General features: G+C 40.8%; 1 protein-coding gene across 7 annotated transcripts in view; it reads right to left on the bottom strand.

The window, feature by feature from the left end:
• Positions 1–19,074, bottom strand: part of Dync1i1 (dynein cytoplasmic 1 intermediate chain 1) — a 302,449-nt gene that overhangs the window by 95,585 nt on the left and 187,790 nt on the right. For all 7 annotated transcript variants that reach the window (XM_021191724.1, XM_021191723.1, XM_021191726.1 and 4 more), the window contains one exon: positions 12,198–12,323. In XM_021191724.1, the coding sequence (XP_021047383.1) occupies positions 12,198–12,323 (126 nt within the window). The remainder of the gene's footprint in view (positions 1–12,197; positions 12,324–19,074) is intronic.

Below are 19,074 nucleotides of genomic sequence, written 5' to 3'. Positions count from 1 at the left end.
AGAGAGAGAGAGAGAGAGAGAGAGAGAGAGAGAGAGAGAAGGTGCATTTTAGAAATAAATGATTAAGAGGGGATTCTATTTCAGTCTTTTATAGAGCTGTGAGGGAAAACACTGTCCTCCTGAGACCACGTGATACTGTTGACATGCCTTTAAACCTGCCCCCAGGTATCTGAAGAAGGATGAAGAAAATGCTCAAGAGTGTCCACGCTTACACATCTCTAGGAAAGACAACAAATAGCCATGCTATTCTACACGGGACTCCAGACAGCCACATGAGCTATGAGGCTATGAGTTTCATGATAAAACTGAGGGCATCAGTATGAGAAGGTAATCCAAAACAGAAAACAACAACAACAACAAAAATAAAGGCCTCTCATCCAACCCAACAAGGAGGAACAGCAGGCATTTAATCCACGGAAATCCAGGCATCCCTGACAGTTACTAGTTAGTTCACTCTGTCCTCAGAGTAAAAATGTTTTCCCCCATATTTCCTGCTGCCTGGCTGCCCTCATTCTTTCTCTTGGAACCCTTCAGTCACAATCTTTTCCATTCAGAAACTAAAGACATTGCCATTTAGGCAGCGCATACAGATTATTACAGATTTTGAAACTTATTCTTGTACCTTAAGTAATAACTGTAGCTGCTTTCCACTGGACACTTAAAGTGTGTCCCATACAAGTGTTTCATATGTGCTCACTTATTTCAGTCTCATTAACAAGCCTTTGATTTGTCCAAGGTAGTGTGTAAATTTTAGATGTAAATCATAATTCCAGGCTCTGTAGCCCATATACACTTACCTAAGCATATACTTAACTACTTCCCATGACTTAGAAACTTTCTCATAATCATTCAGTCTGGAAAGCAATGGTTAAATGTCTGGGATGAGCAGATTCTGGTCTTGTGTTCCTGTTTCCTTCACATGTGCATAAAAGGGGCACATAAACTAGTCTAGCCAACACTAACAGGGTCCAAACAACTCCTATTCCTGAGGAGTGTAGGCCAGGTGCTTAAAAGTGAAGTCTGGTGAAGACCAAGTAGGTCAGAAATTTTTATGGAGAAGGGATAGCTACTTCAGAATCTCAACCAACTGTTGCCTCGTGGGAATGGTTATGGTGGGTATCCTGTAAAAATTTGTTGAACGAATGGATGAATTTTCAAAACCTTTCCAAGGTTACAGCTAAGTAAGAGAATAAGGATATTTAGCTAGGTTTCAGTTTCTTCCCAGGGAACCTCTTCTGCAATATTAGTGAATGAAGAATATGCAGTGTTCTTCCACTTATTGTTGTGGACTGACCTGTGCCCCTGGTCCTCTAAATGCATTATGCTGATGCTCTAACAATAGATGGGATGACATCTGGTAACTGTGCATATTTAAAAGTCATGAGCTCACAAAGTAGGGTTCTAATAAGATAGGATCAGTGTTAATGGAAGAAGCATCTGAGAGCTTGCTGCCTTTCTGTGTCCTCAGATGGTAGAAGATGAGCTGTATATGCATACACATAGTGCACTGTGTGTGTGTGTGTGTGTGTGTGTGTGTGTGTGCGCGCGCGCACATGCGCATATTTATGCACATGAATGCCATAGTGCTTTTGTTGTACTAGATAACAACTTGCTGGAGTTGGGTCTTTTCATCCACCACGAAGGTCTGGAGGGTGAAACTTAGGTAATTAAACATGGTTGCAGAAATCTTTGTCTGCTGAACTGTCTCGCTGGCTTGTATGTTGTATTTTGTCAACACAGTTATCTTAAGAAGAGTATAGACCCCTTTCCTGATTAATCCTGAGCCACTCAGAATACTCTTCCTCAGTGCCATACCCAAATCAAGGTTTCCCTGACTTGGTGAATAGCTACCGAGGGACCAGGGGAATGAAGATGGATGTGGATGTCATAGGCCGGAGAAGCTGTTCATACTGCCTGCTGGTTGTGACAGACAGGACCAATTCTTGGGGCCAATCTCTTGAAGCACAGATGGAGAAAATCGATCAAGGGGGCTATAGCACAAATGGGGAAGAGGAGGGAAGGACATTTAGGAGAATGGATGCCATATAAAATTCTGATGTCCACATCTAGATGTATATATGCACATTAATGGAACACCTTTATTATCATGAATACATATTCGTAGGATACCTTTAGTTATCCTAACAGAAAGCTTTAGCTTGATGTGTGCTATAGCAAGATGAAGAAACTATTTAAAAACAGTTTGCTCAGAAGCTATATGATTATTTAATGGTAGCATCAAGTCAGTCACTGCTTCTTGGTCACTAGCATTCAGGAACATATGCACAGCCCTTGGCTGTTGTGTTCAGATGAGGAAGCACCTTGAACTCCATCTCTTTGCTATAACCTATATAACAATCCATCTCACCCAAGATCTATCTCAATATCTAATTCCACTTCTTGGTGTTATTTGTTTGCAATTAGGTTCTCACTGTGTAGCCCTGGCTGACCTGGAACTTGCCACATGGGCCAGGCTGACCTCACACCGATCCACCGGCCTTTGCCTCCTCATTGCTAAGATTAGCGCTATGCACCTCTGTGCCAAGTCCTTGTGTCCCCCTTTGGAAAAGACCCAAATAGAGGGTAGATGATGAATGAAAGCAAGGCTGACTTTCTGCTTCTAGCTTCTTGGGCCAAATGAATGATGGAGTGACTTCTGTTTCATTTAATAAGAACCACTATCTAGATCAAGTCTCAATCATCAGACCAGTCACATTTAGTTGCGTGAAAGCAGTGTTTTTCTCATGTCCACATTTCATGTCAGCCTGCACATTTAAAGTCAGTTAGGCCTATTCCTCTCATCCGACCCATGACACTCTAGTGTTTTGTTTTGTTTTGTTTTGTTTTGTTGTTTTGTTTTGTTTTGTTTTGTGTTTTTTTCTCTTTTTTCAATTCGGAGTTAATTTTACCTTTATGTTCTTATAGGTAATCTTTAGTTTTTCATAACTCTGTACTATGAAATGTGTGTCATAGCTACAGAAGAGCTGTGACAAAATCCTCTTCTGTTTGGTGACTCGGGTGTATCAAACATCTCATTTGAAAACTGGGTCTCTCCTTGGCCTGCATGTTCTTGACCATGGAGTTGATTTTCCCATTACAAAGCACCTATATATGTTTCAGTTGGAATGTCAGGACCTTACAAGAAATATGAAACACGGATCTTCAAAAAATCTTCTATTCTTTTTCCTGTTTCCTTTCTGGTTGCTAATAAGGACCTTGTAAGCAAATCAAGAGACTTGCTTAAAAACAGTTTTCTCAGATTGTTCCTAAGAAAGTTAGTCCTTTCGTATTAAAGAAAAAAGCACAAGACATACCCTAATATTTCTTAGTTAAAATATACTTTAGAAAAGAAATGTAAATTCATTTAGAGCTCTGTGTCCAACAATTTTTTTTTTATACAATACTGCTTTATAGATTTGGACTATGCATGTCAGGGACATAATTTGTTGGGAAATTGACCCAATTAAAATGAACCTCACAATCCTACTAGAAAAGTAGAGACTGGAAAAGGCCTCTTTATAGGACCAGGGAGCATAATTGGGCCAGCAGGACCAGCAAGGATCAGCAAGCTGTATTGTCAGCCAGGAGTGTAGCTGCAGTGTCTGACTTTCTGTCCTGGCCCCACCAACCCAGACACTGTCCTGGTTTAGCATTATTCCTCACAAGGAGGACTCTCTTTGAGGTCCCTGGGATCCTTAGCAGACCCAAAGGCTGGGCATCTGAGGCCACCAGCTCCAACTCTATCTGTAATCTTTGCAGAATCTTAATGAGAAGAGAGGCCACACATAGGGAAAAAAATATAACCGGGGGTTTTTAACACTGGCACCAGTAAGGTCAACCGACATCACCGTGCTTCAAGTTTTGCCTTCCTCCCCGAACTGTAGTGGGTTAGCCACAGTCAGTTGCAGGCAATTGCCAGAAGATCCTGAAAAAGAGGAGAGGCCCCGAACAAAGAAGCCAAATCAGGAAAAATAGCAAAAGAGAAAGAAAGAAAGAAAGAAAGAAAGAAAGAAAGAAAGAAAGAAAGAAAGAAAGAAAGGAAAGAAAACCCTCCGACCACACTAAGCCACTATGCAAAGCACTTTTTACTTAGTTCAATGCAGATAATTCTAAGATATATATTTCTGATTCTCCTCATTCCGTTTTAAAGAGAACGACCACACCAGAGTGAGCAATGCGGGGTGGCCAGACATATAATCTAATGAGAGTGTGTGAAGCCACTACAGAAAGCAGCAGGAGCACTGCCAGACTGCGATGGGGCCGCGTGGCTGATTTTTTAAGCAGAGCGCACCGCTATTTTCCAAGTATAGACAGCTTTTATTGAAATGAAAATAGAAAATGCAGGCCCCGTGCCCACATGAAAAATTTAGTGTAGTAGACACATGAAGCCGCCCATGGAGGGAGAAAGTATTTGGCCTTCCTATTCACAACAGAAAAAACAAACAAAAAAAAAAACCCAAAAACAAAAAAAACAAAAAAACCAAAAACCCAACAAACTTCCATATGAAAGCTTTGCATGAAGAGACTGAAAGCTTGTCAGGCCTTGCAGAAGGAAGAGGAATGGAAGAGTGTTTCCTGAAACAATGGTTTTCTGCGCCACCCGGGATTTGTTTGCAATTATGTAGCAGAAGCTTAGGAAGGAGTTACAAGAAACCATTAGCTACAGTGAAGGAAGTATCAGCTCCTTAATATGTCCCATCCTTTTCCTACTCCCTGTCCTACGTCTTAGCAAGCAAACTATTCATCTTATCTTTAAATTACCAGAGAGCCACAGCACAGGGGAGAGAGAGAGAGAGAGAGAGAGACAGAGAGAGAGAGAGACAGAGAGACAGAGAGACAGAGAGAGACAGAGACAGAGGAGAGAGAGAGAGAGAGAGAGAGAGAGAGAGAGAAAGGATTCAACTGACTTGGTTTTGGTGAGCTAGCATCGTGAAAATACTGGCTTTAACAAACAAAATTTGTCAAAGGTCAGAAAAGGAGAGAAGTCATATATTGCAGGGGAGGGCATTTGCTTTCTCAGATATATATGACTTTTATTTGTTTTGTAGCACTGGCTACCACGGAGCTAAAAAAAAAAAAGAAATGTACCCTCATTACCCACATACACCCAGAGTGCTAGATTGTAGGCGTTTGCTACCAAGCCGCCTTTCTCACATTAATTTGAGTTCTGTTGGCTCTCTGAATTTCTCTGTCAGGTTAGAAGATAATAATCTGATAGTTTATCAGTGCCAAGCTGCCAGGGAGCTTTGGTGTTCTGCTATAGGTATAGTGCTTGCCCATTGACACCACAAAGTACACAAGGATTGCACAGAGCAGAACCCAGGGATAAAGGATTCTTAAGGTAATTTTTGAGGTTGCAACCCAGGCATCAGTTCTTCTAAAGTCACCCAGGTGGCTGTCATAGTCAGCCGAAGTAAAGGCTCAGTTTGCTTCATTTCTTCTCTATTCAGGCTCCTCCCTCCACAGCAGAAGGTCACACATGGTCATGTGGTTTCAACCCTTACTGGTCCAGAATGACTCGGGATATGGTCTTTTGAGGAAATGCCAACTGATTTCTACTTAGCTTTTCTACCTGTGGATGCTTATCTTGTTTCATCATTCTTTGGAGCCAGTTTCTAGTCTGCAGTCACTGAGAGGTTGTGATAACAAATGCCAAGAAGTCTCAACACTTGTATATGTGAAATGATTTAGTACTGTAGACATGTTCCCCACTACCTCAAACATGTGTTTTGTCATCAGCAAGGGATGCTCATATTCTCTTCAAGTTAAGCTTTCCAGATGAACGTATTTGCTTGCTATTCCAAAGTGACCTGCCATTAGCTTGACTATCCTGGGTTGCTTTGGATGAAATAAAGGTATTACCTTTGTGTCAACTTGGCTACCCTATGGTGCCCAGTTTATAGATGAAACAGTAGTCTAGATGTCAGTGGAAAGTATATTTTAGACATTATTAATACTTAAACCAGTAGTTTGAGTAAAGCAGATTATTCTCCGTAATGAGAGAGGATTCACCTAATCTGCTGAAGGCCTTCAGAGAGGAAGCTGGAGTTCTTCAAAGAAGAACTGGTTCTGTTAGTAGCATGGAAGTTCTTACTCGCTGGCCTGTCCTACAGATTTCAGATTTCAGCCTCTGGACCACAACATCCCCCACTACCTAAATTCTACCCTTTGGCCAGCTCTACATATTCTAGGCTTGCCCACCCTCCAAATTTATGAACAAATTCATTTAAAAGTCTCTCTCTCTCTCTCTCTCTCTCTCTCTCTCTCTCTCTCTCTCTCTCTCTCTCCCCTACCTTTCAAAATATAACTTTATCTCTTGAATATCTGATATATATATATTTCTGATTGGTTCTATTTTTCTGTGAAAATAAAACCAACAAAACCTGGCCTAATATATCTTGGGAATCTTTAGAAGGATTCTATAGAGTTGTGCCTCAGTATTATTGGGGCAACTGGTTTCAGGACCTTCCTTCCTTTAAATATCTGTAGATGCACAAATCTTTATGAAATGTGATATAAATCTTTATGATATGTGCATATAACTTGTACATATTTCCCTGTATGCTTAAAGCATTCTCTAGACTATTTGCAGTAACTAATGCAATATGAATGGCACACATATTATTACTATATTCCTCAGAGAATAATGACAAAAAGTCTGTGTGTGTTTGGTAGAGATGGTTTATTTTCAGATATTCTCAGACCACAGTGAGTTGACTTCATGCTCACGGAACCAGAGGATGTAGAGAACTGACTGTCAAGTCTCCCAGTATCTCCTTCCTTTCAAGGGCTCACAACTCATTCTTTTCACCTTTCAGAAAACCGGTTCTACAGTTTGGTCCCTGCAGTTGCTTTAGTTAGAATGCTTAAGCTCTGCTAAATAATGGCACAAACTAGACAGTATAGTATAACTGCATTATGCAGGTAGGATGATTTTTTTTAATATATGATTTCCTAAATTAGTCTTTTATGAATATCTAGGTCACTTACACAAACTGCCTATTTGATATTTGAGAGCATAGTTCTGCTATTACCTATCTTCAGATACACATGTAGCTAAGTAAAATAGTTTTGACTTGGGGAGCCTTCCCATTTCCATCTCTGCCTGTAGCAGATCCTCTGCCACAGGGCTCCATACCCAAATAGCACTGGGATGGAGCAAGCCTCCTAGGAGTGCAGACAGGCCTCTGAGTGGAGGTAGGATCATGACTGCTGCTCAGAGGAACCCATCCGGATCCCCCAGGACACAGGAACCAAGATGTAGCATGGGGTGGGAGTCTTCCTGACTTCATCTGCACCCAGAGCTGATCCTGTACCACAGAGCTACTTACACAAATACGGCCAGGAGAGAGCTGGTCTCCTAGGAGTACCTACACACCTTCAAGCATAGGTAAGACCACCACTTCTCTTCAAATTCCTGGCACAAGAGGAACTCTCACACAGTCATCAGGACACAGGAATCAAGGACCAGCTGGGGAAAGGACCCTTCTGGTTTCTGTCTAAACCACAGAGCTGATCACAGCTCTCCATACCCAAATTCCTCCTGAAAAGAACTGGTATCCCAAGAGTACTACCACACAGGCTTGCAAGAGGGACAAGCCAAAGTCAGAGACAGCAAGACCAGCTAATACCAGAGATAACCAGATGGCTAAAGGCAAGCACAAGAACATAAGCAACAGAAACCAGGATTACTTGGTATCATCAGAACCCAGTTCTCTCACCACAGCAAACCCTGGTTACCCCGACACACCAGAAAAGCAAGACTCTGATTTAAAAGTACATCTCATAATAGAGGAATTTAAGAAGGACATAAAAAATTCCCTTAAGGAAATACAAGAGAACACAGGTAAAGAGGTAGAAGATCTTAAGGAGGAAACACAAAAATCCCTTAAAGAGTTACAGGAAAACACAACCAAACAGGTAAAGGAACTGAACAAAACCATCCAGGATCTAAAAATGGAAATATAACAGTAAAGAAATCACAAAGGGAGACAACTCTGGAGATAGAAAACCTAGGAAAGAAACCAGGAGACATAGATTCAAGCATCACCAACAGAACACAAGAAATGGAAGAGAGAATCTCAGGTTCAGAAGATACCGTAGAAAAATTGGACATAGTACTACCGGAGGATCCAGCAATATCTCTCCTGGGCATATACTCAGAAGTTGTTCCAACTGTAATAAGGAAACATGCTCCACTATGTTCATAGCAGCCTTATTTATAATAGCCAGAAGCTGGAAAGAACCCAGATGTCCCTCAGTAGAGGAATGGATACAGAAAATGTGGTACATTTACACAATGGAGTACTACTCAGCTATTTAAAACAATGGGAGGATATCATCCTTAGTGAGGCAACCTAATTACAAAAGAAGTCACTAGATATGCACTCACTGATAAGCGGATATTAGCCCAGAAACTTAGAATACCCAAGATACATTTTGCAAAACACAAGAAAACCAAGAAGGAAGACCATCGTGTGGATACTTCATTCCTCCTTAGAATAAGGAACAAAATACCCATGAAAGGATATAGGTACAGAGACACTGCTTGTGGACGTTGTACATCGTGGTGCGCACTAGGCTCCGCACCACGATGTACAACGTCCACAAGCAGATCAGAAGATGGCCTAATCGGCCATCATTGGGAAGAGAGGCCCCTTGGTCTTGCAAACTTTATATGACCCAGCACAGGGGAATACCAGGGCCAAGAAGTGGGAGTGGGTGGGTAAGGGAGCAGGGGTGGGGGGAGGGTATAGGGAACTTTCGGGATAGCATTTGAAATGTAAATAGAGAAAATATCTAATAAAAAAGTAAATGAAATAAATACCTAATAAAAATTGGAAAAAAAAGAAAACATTGACACAACAGTCAAAGAAAATACAAAAGGCAAAAAGCTCCTAACCCAAAACATCCAGGAAATCTAGGATACAATGTTTTAACATGTAATAAGGACATATGCTCCACTATGTTCACAGCAGCCTTAATTATAATAGCCAGAAGCTGGAATATCCCTCAACAGAAGAATGGAAACAGAAAATGTGGTACAGCTATTAAAAACAATGAATTTATAAAATTCTTAGGCAAATGGATGGAACTAGAAAATATCATCCTGAGTGAGATAACCCAATCACAAAAGAACACACATGATAAACACTCACTGATAAGTGGATATTAGCCCAGAAGCTCAGAATACCGAAGATACAGTAAACAGACCACAAGAAGCTCAAGAAGAAGGAAGACCAAAGTGTGGATGCTTTAGTCCTTCTTAGAAGGGGAACAAAATATCCATGGGAGGAGATACAGAGACAAAGTGTGGAGCAGAAACTGAAGGAAAGGCCATCCAGAGACTGCCCCACCTGGGGATTCATCCCATATACAGTCACCAAACCCAGACACTATTGTAGATGCCAACAAGTGCTGACTGACAGGAGCTTGATATAGCTGTCTCCTGAGAGACTCTGCCAGTGCCTGAGAAATTCAGAGGTGGATGCTCTCAGCCAACCATTGGACTGAATACAGTGTCCCCAATGCAGGAGCTAGAGAAAGTACACAAGGTACTGAAGGGGTTTGCAGCCCCATAGGAGTAACAACAATATGAACCAACAAGTACCCTCAGAGCTCCAGGGACTAAACCAGCAACCAAAGAGCACACATGGAGGGACCCATGGCTCCCGTTGCATACGCAACAAAGGATAGCCTTGTTGGTCATCAATGGGAGGAGAGGCCCATGGTCCTGTGAAGGCTCTATGCCACTGTGTCGGGGAATGCCAGGTCTAGGAGTGGGTGGGTTGACAAGCAGGGGGAGGGCGAGGGGATAGGGGTTTCTCAGAGGAGAAACCAGGAAAGGGAATAACATTTGAAATATAAATAAAGAAAATATCTAATAAAAATATAAATAAATAGCTTTGTCTTGATACCTAAAGTTTTAGACTCTTTACAGTCTTCAGAACCAGTGACGATCAAATTACCCAGTTTGGGTAGAATCCTAAATATTCCAGAAGATATAAGATAAAGCTTAAAATTGTCATTTCTGCTTCTGGTTATCTAATGAATTAAAGACAGTGGGGGCAGTTTAGGAGATGAAAAGATACGTTTTGATTTTTGATTTTGTTTCCCTCCCTGAATCTATAAAGTTACATTTATTTATTTGTTTATTTGTTTCTTTATTGTTAGATTTATTTTATTTCATGTGCATGAGTGCTTTATGCATCCGTATAGCTGTACACCCCATGCCTGCCTGGTGCCTAAGACTGTGGTGAGCCTCCAAGTGGAATCAAGCTCGGAATCAAGCCAGGATCCATTGCAGGAATAACAAATGCCTGTATCCTCTGAGCCAACTCTCCAGCACCAAGATGAAGAAATTTTATTCAATATCTTTTCGTATCTCTTATGTGACTTTATCTTGCTTATTCATGTAATGCCTGGATTTTAATAAAATCAAATCAAATCAGGACCACATTCTCTTCTAAAACACATATATTGGATCATCAAAATGAGAAACTAAAACTGAAGCTGAATGACCACTTAAGTCTTTAGTAAATGATACCCAAACCATCGTGAAAAGGAAGAAAGGCTTCTTGCCTCAGTCAGTGCTGGTATTAGCTTTGTGACCTGACAACACAAATCATTAAAAAGGTTCTGATACTTTCAAAGACTTGGTCTTCTTTATTCAGTGTTATCAGGATCCCATTGGCTTGTTTACCATATAATGTTGTGAGTATTAACCATATTACCCATTATTGCCACAGGCCACCAGTACTCAGTTAATAGAATTAGAAAACTTTAAGTTATGATAAACATCATAAGCATTGACTGAAACAGCATGGGCTACTTCTTGGAGTTTTAAAATTAAAGATATGCTTTCTGTATATCAAAACAGTTTAAAAAGGCCCTGGCTTTCAAAAATGTGCTTCTCCTTATCCCATAAGCCCTATAGTATTTTCCTGGCAATTCAGCAAACCCTTAAAACTGAACGGCATTAGAATTTTGTGTTTCTATGTTTACAAAAAGAGCCTATCAGGCTGACAAACTCGATAATCTTTTTTTTTTTTTTTTTTTTTTTTTAAGAAAGAAAGTAAAAGAAAAAAAAAAACCTGTTTTCATTTCAAAGGTTCAGAAAAATAAAGGTTATTTACTATGCAGGCCTAGACTTCTTGTTAAGTCGTTTGTGAGATAGCAAATTAGAAAAACATGGGCAGAGTTAGAGGTTACTCAATCACGTTGAAGCTAGGCCTTTACTCCAGCAGCTCCTTTTCCTCAAATTATATCTGATAATGTTCTAAAGTGTAAACATATTTCACTTCAAAAAGATACTCAGGTCTTAGATATATCGTGGCACAAAGCGTCCTAGGATGAGACAAGCAGATTTGCCTCTTTAGACGCGTGCATTCAGAGTTCTTGGAGTTTCCAAATTCTAATATTTGAGGAACTGAAATTTTGAGGCAGAATGCATGCTTTCCATTTTCCTATGCATAAACTCATTAATAAAGGGCTTGCTATACTGGCCAACACCAAGGCCTGTCATTTGGGCAAAGTCGTGGCAATAGAACAAAGCTGAATGCATCCAAGTGTGGCCTAATTTCAGTGCCAGTGTGTCAAACAGAAGAGAAGTCACATGTCATTAGAATCAGGGAGTAATACACCCGCCAGTGCTCTGATACAATCTGCACTTGCAAAGTAGAAACAGCATATCTATCTTTCTCAACAACTCAGGTAATGTTGGTGGTTAAGCTTCCCCAACTCAGATCCAAAAGTATCAGTATCTCCCAAACAATATGGCACATACAGAGTTAGAAACGGCAGCATCCATTGAAGTGTGTTTCCGAGACAGGAGGGAACTAGGCTGGTAATGCTTTCAGGGAGCCCACATGGGTGGGCTAGCATATGCTGCCCCTAAGCAGAGGAAGTGGCACACCACAATTTCTTCATGAGTGTGAGGTCTTTATAAACTCATCCTCATGGAGGCTGTTTTAAATAGAACAAGAATGACACACAGTTCCCAACCAGGCTCCCTAACTGTTTGAGCAGGGCTGACACTTTCCAAAAACATTAGGTTACTGTGGGGGGATTTCCAAAATTGTCAACAATTCCATTTTTAAACTCGGTTCTTCTTCCCAACCCAAGACAGATGCAGTGCAGCTCGAACTGTGTTCGGTGTGGTAGGAGATGGGAATTATTTTTACTCTGCTGACACATACCTGACAGTGGAAGACATATTCTGGTGTGGTTTTCTTGAACTTCATGTTCCAAACCAGGGCCACTCCATCTGGTTCATGGGGGGCATCTTCGTTGTTGCTATAAGAAGCAACCATCAGCTCAGGGTACTAAATGAAAGAGGTCACAAGGATTCATTGCATTAAGACGACAGCATAGGAATTTTCTCATGACCCTACTGCATCCTTGTCTACAATATTGTCTACCTGTGTGCACCACTACTGGCTCATAAGTATTTTTCATCCAACATGTGTGTGCTGTGTTTCACAATTCAAGTGGTCGTATCCTTTTAAGATTTGGCTCATTTAATATCAAATCAACACATCCTGCTTTCTGTCTCTCACTGTTGCGTGTGCATGCATGGTCACTAAACTGGAAACATGCTCAGATCCTACAGAATCAGTCACTATGGGTTACCTTCTCCTTCTATATTGGTTTCCATGACAACTTTCTGTTCTGATTTCCTTTCTTGGCTGCTTTTGTAAAACTCATGCAGATTCTCCTTTTGTTACATACATTCCCAGACAAGGCTATTCTCCTTCTTCTTATTTTTTTCCCTTTTATTTTCACCTTCTTGCCAGGTTATCCTGTAGATGCCAATGGCTTTTTGTAAGCTTAATATGTTGGTAAATTTTAAATGTCTTCTAGGCTTGCTATTTCTCAGAGCTATAAGCATTAATATTTGACTACCCACTGGGATTTGATCAGGATGAACAAAACCTTATCAATACCAGAAGGAATACATAGACAATATACTCCGCAGGCTTTACCACAGAGCTTACTTCTCTACCTGTATTCCACCATGTTTGTGCCTTATACATGGTATTCACTTAACTGGCCAAACCCGATGGTCTATTTTCATCTTTCCATGTCCCTTTTCTGCTTCCCCAAATGCTATTTATCACTATGTACTACACACATTTTGAATTTACATTTTGTTTTGTTTCATTAAGGCAGAGACACCAAAATCACCCTCTTGTCTGATGAACGTATCAGACTTGCTGCCTGTTATTATAGGTTGGGATTTATCAAACTATAGGTTCAGAGATAAAAAGACACAATCATATCAGGCTTTCCATAGCCTGGGCCCACATCCTCCCTACTCGAACCTTTGTCAGGATGAACTTGTAAAGTATGTATTTGATAAGTTACCCTCAGCATGACAATTAATGGCTCACCATGGCTTTCAAGGGAATGATCCAAGTCATGTAGAATCCTTTTGGGTCTGCCTTTCTCTATTGCTTCTGCTTAATGTCTTTTGACTTTTTTTTTTCTTTTACTCTTAAACACACTGTACCCAGACGTAGCAGTTAACCATGAAGCACGTAGCTGCTACCTCTGTACCTATGATTCTGATCACATGCTCACTGGAAGCCCCTTCTGTATTGTTCATCTCATTACATTTGAGACTGAATAAAGATACTAAGTCCTCTAGGTAATTCTAACCATTTATCCCTCCCTTGCCTCTTAGCATCCTTGATTTTATGCCCCTATTAAAACACTTGTTCAGTTGTATTATGTTCCTTTCTCAGTTTCTCTTCCCTAAATTGCAGTGTCCTTAAGTATTAGTACTAGGGTGTTGGTGTTCTTGCTATTATTGTGTTGTTTTACCTGTGAACTCATAGTTTAATAAACACAAACATATGATGTGTTAAGGTAAAAAAAGTTTATTGAATAATTCATCATTTTTATCTTAGAAAGTATCTTTTACTTCAGTAGCTCTGTGCTCAGCATAAATATTAATTCCATTATTATCAAACACTACAATAACTAAATACTAAATGCTTAAAGATAAGAAGCATAGTCATGCAATAAGAAGGAAGGCTTTAAAGAGATGTTGAAAACATCTTTCACCCTACATGAACTCTGTACTGAGCATTAAGAAACAGATATGAAGTCTCATGGGAGATTTCCAAGTTAGAACACATTTCATACAAATGCCATTCATACCTGGGCTTCTCATGAGTGGCTCTATTACACATTTCATATGAGCTTTATTACTTTAGTAACATGAACTTCGCCTCACATATGATCTGGTCTTCTCTTCCTCTTTGCTATACTATGTACACATTCAGACTGAACTATGCTTAATGTGAACCTAAACTTTGCCTTTTCCTTCATATGAACCATAGCTAGATCTAAGTCGTCAGTGTGTCTCATTCATTCCTTCAACTGTAGAGAGTTCCAGCTTACTGGTTGCTACAGAGGCATCCTGCAGCACACATGGATGTGGCCACCAAGGGAAGTCATCACTCTTTATTAGAAAATGCTCCTTAGCAGATGACTCAAAGCCTATTAAGCAAGGCCTTTGATTCAGAGCCCGTTCAATGAAACTAACATCCAGATAAACACAGAAGTCTCCAGACTGTCCATCTGAAGTTTAACTATGTCACATGTGAAAAGGCAAGTCTATAAACACTGACACCACTACCGCAGGGGCCAGAGAGCAGCCAGATGTGTCTGGAATACCATCCCACAGCTTCACATCTGGGTCTCATCGTTCACACCCACTTGCAGCTTTTCTTTTCTTTCTTTTTTTTTTCCATCTAAAAATATTTTAACTTGCTTGGCTTTCAAGTTTCTCTAGCAAATCGGCTGTGCGTTAGCGAAAACTCCAGGAAAATGCCTTTGGCAAAGTTTTCTAAAAGAGGAATTACAAGGTGTAAAGGGACTGACTTACATGTTATCTAATGCAAACTGGTATGGTTTCAAAGTGTCTTCTTGTACTTCTTAAAAAAAAACTATTTGTTTGAGCATGTCTAGTCATATTTACTCATTATCAAGTTTCCAAGCAATTATGGAAATTTAAATGTTTAAAATTATACTTTTGAACAATTGTGAACTTTCTGGTCACCTAATTACACATAAGGACTAGATTAGCCTATATTTAATTTAGACAAATTTTACCCAGGAATTACTGACTTTGCTCTCAAGTCCACTTATATCTTCAGGAGAAATGGAATCTAAGATTTCCTGGAGACAATAGAGCCAGCATGCTTTAAATGGACCTTGTGTTCCAGGCACTGAGTGGGTCACTGTCATAACTCAGGTCTGTATGAAGAAGATAATGGTTTACTTATTTCTACAGGCAAAGGAGATGAATCCTTAGGTAAGTGATGTGTTCTAAGTCATAATGCTCATGAATTACAGGGTGAGAAACCCTATGGAAGTCAGTTGGGATCAAAGGCTTACATCCCTGTATGTCCACTATGGCATTGTGCCCACTGCATAAATGAAATGTGCCATTAGGACAAGACCATTCATGTTAACATTTCTGTTGTATAGGAGCTCACCATTGGCTAGTGGGATACATGATACACGTAGGAATAACACTGGCTCAAACATTAGAGCTAAAAACGTGTGCTAGGAGGGAGGAATCACAAGATTCTGTAGAAGCATGTGCGTGTGCTGGGGGTCAAGATAGAAAACGTGACTCTCAGTAGGGGTGGATATTTCAATGAGACAGCTGGGCAGGACATTTGAGAAGCAAAAATGGCGAGAAGGCGAGAAGTCTCAAAAAAGCTAAAAATACATTTACCATATGATTAAGCTACACCACTCCTTGGAATATGCCTAAAGGAATGGGCATCTTTTCTCATGGATACCTGCTCATTCATGTTCATTGCTGCCCTGTTCGCAATAGTTAGGGAGCAGAATCAATCTAAATGTCCTGTTGATGAAGGCGTCATGAAAATGTTGTGTACACACAATGGATTACTCCACAGTTGTAAGACTAAGATTAAATCATAAATTTTTCAGGTAAGTGGATGGACTGAGGAAAGATCATATTGCACAAAGTGAACCCGATCCAGAAAGATAAACACTGTATGTTCCTCCTCATCTGTAGCTCCTAGCTCCAAATCCTCAGGCGTGAGTATAAAACCTGGAGTAACTCCAGAAATAAGAAAAGTAAAAAGGGATAATTGGGGGGTTGTAGCGAGAGGGATGACGCGATACAAGAGAGACACGGGCAGGGAACTAATTGGTAAAGAAGAAAATCAGAAGGACAGAGATGGGGAGGGAAAAATAACACTGACAATGTTTAACAAAAATAAAGAATTATAAAGTTTATTAACCTAAAATTGCATTTTTTTTTCTTTTAAAAAATGAAGCTATGCTGCTTGAGCTGACATTGCTACCTATTGCTGAGATTTGTAGACTAAAATCTAGGCATGAAAATCCCTCTTTGAAGTTGCTGGTCAGGGGAGTCCAAGAGGTTCCCAAGGCAATATACTCTACTGCGGTCGCCCTTGCTTATCTCCCAGAAGTCGAAGGTACCCGCCATTGTTAAAGACAGCAAACGCTTCGGCCACAGGACTTGAAGAGTTGAGCTAGATTTGACATGAACAGCTCTTTCCTGAGGACTAGCTTTTGTAGTATCCGAAGATACTTCAGAAGCTGCAGGGGAACAGCTGTAGTTTGCCAAGCCGTGATGCCTATGAATCACAATGACCGATAAAGCAAGCAAGCTATCCCTACAGTGCAGTAGCGACACTCAGTGACACTCATATCTTAGCTGTAACCAAAAGCTGTCTCATTGGATTTAAGGCACACTTACAGGAGGGCAGTCATTCTTGGTATTGGATACGGAGCTAGCTTCCCAGGGCTGGTGAGATTATGAGTCATAAAGCATCGTCTACTGCCATGTTACTAATCCAACTTAATTCCCAACTTCATTCCAGATACTTATCTTTCTGTACCCACAAACAAATGTAGCTCTCACATCTCATCAAAGAAGCCTCTCTTTACAGCAGACAGAACCAGTATAAAAACACTCATACCTCGTCAGAGTACGTAATTATGGAATGCCTAGATCCAGCTGAAGCATCTATGGCACAACACCTGCATCTAAGGCTCAGGAGACCTCAAGTAAGAGGAGTATGAGTCAGGGGACCAGAAAATAGGATGTATCTCCTAGAAATGACAGGAAAGCTACACACACGATATCTCAACAATGCATCCACCTTAACAGAGCTGAAGAATAACACCAGTAGACATGCTATCGTGAAAGAAGGAAATCTCATGTGTTGGTATCTCTAGACAAAGAACTACAGGAGACTAAGAAGTGATAAGAGAGGGCAAATTACTTGTTCCCAGGAATAAGGCCCCTAATTGGTTATTCAGTCCTCAAAATCACATAAATACAAACAATGCTAAATAGATTCAGCATGTTCTATATGTATATATGTGCACATGTGCATATGTATATATGTGTATATAGGTATATATGTGTATGTGTATATGTTTATATTGCATATGTGTATTTAGGTATATATTTAGGTATATATGCAGATATGTGTATGTATGCAGATGTGCATATATGTACAAATGTATATTTGTGTATATGTGTACACATGTATATATGTACACATGTGTATATGTATATATTTATGTACATATATGTGCATATGTATATTCACATATACATATGTATATACATACATATATAGGTAATAATGATAAAGAAAAAGGACGTTAATTTGAGAGGGAACAAGTTAGAGAGACACATGGAAGTGGTAAAAGGGAGGAAAGGGAAGGAGGAGATAATACAAAAGATAAACTGTTCAATAAAAATATATAGCTAATCTTTACAAAAGATAAAAATGATTATAATAAGTATATTCTGAGACTAGTTGCAGAGAGGCCAACAAGGACTCTGTTTTCTCAGCTAGGCAAGAAAGAGAACACAGCATGAAGTGCCTGCCAACTCCAAGTGTTAATGGCCTTGAGTTAGTACCAGGAGGGACTCTCTTTCGTTTCTCCAAACCTGACCGAATTCATAAGCAGACAAGCTTTGAAGATTATTCAGGTTAGTGTCTTACGTGGCTAGAGGATTGAAGGATGTCTTCTCATAGGAGATGGGGTGCATACATACTGTGGGAGCAATGTAAAAGTCTGATTTTATGCATACTCTGACACATGGGCTGTGGACAGTACTCTTGTGCTAAACATTGGTGAGTAGATGGAAGAGTTTCCAGGGTCTGCCACAGGGCTTGGGCCACCCAGAGAGGCGGGACACAGGGGTTTTGAGTGTGCTTACCCCACGCTGGTGCCAGGTCAGTGGGTGGCAGGCTATGGGAAGCCAAGTGCTCTGGGGTTGGGGAAGCACAGTCCGAGGTACCAGGGCTAGTGGAAGCTGGCTCAGGGGTCCCTGGGCCTGCAGGCATGCTGGGGCAGTCTGGTTCTCAGGCTCTTGGGTACCCAGGTGCCGCTGGGAGCTGGGGAAGAGCTGAGAATGGAGTGGGGGTCCACCGGCTGGATCTAGCCTGGGGCCGAGGGAGTAAAGGGATGGGGAGCTCCGGCTGCATCCCGCTAGGCGTCCTAGGCTTGTCGATGGACCGCTGGTTAAGCTTGGTAGTCGTGGCTAGATGCACAGAGAGGCCTTGTATGGGAGAGGCTATGTGACCACACGACCTCTTCTAGCTGTGGGTGTGCTTGGGGCCTTGTCCTTATGTGACTGAAGGACACAAATCTGTGGAAGACTGCGACCTCGTGCCAGGAGCCTAGTGTCTGGGAACCAGGTGAAACACCTGCTGTTCCTCAGGGTCACCAGAGTTTCCAGCTTATGCTCAACCAGAAACCAGGCTGCCTTTTATGGTCCTACAGGTGTTGAGTTTCCAGATATATATATTTTTTGAGTGAGCAGTGATTATATGATATTTTACATGTATTTCAAAATTAGAGTGTTATTCCCTACTGAATTCAGAGTATAAAGCAGAATTATCACTCACGGTTCTTTCCTTTTCTCCCTGCGGTTCCATTTTTTTTTTTTGGGGGGGGGGGAGTTTCAAGACAAGGTTTCTCTGTGTAGCCCTGACTGTCCTGGAACTCACTCTGTAGACCAGGCTGGCCTCAAACTCA

Source organism: Mus pahari, chromosome 2 (genome assembly GCF_900095145.1).
Source record: "Mus pahari chromosome 2, PAHARI_EIJ_v1.1, whole genome shotgun sequence".
In the NCBI taxonomy this organism is placed as follows: domain Eukaryota; kingdom Metazoa; phylum Chordata; class Mammalia; order Rodentia; family Muridae; genus Mus; species Mus pahari.
The sequence above is the reverse complement of the archived record's forward strand: the minus strand, read 5'-3'. Positions and strand labels throughout refer to the sequence as shown.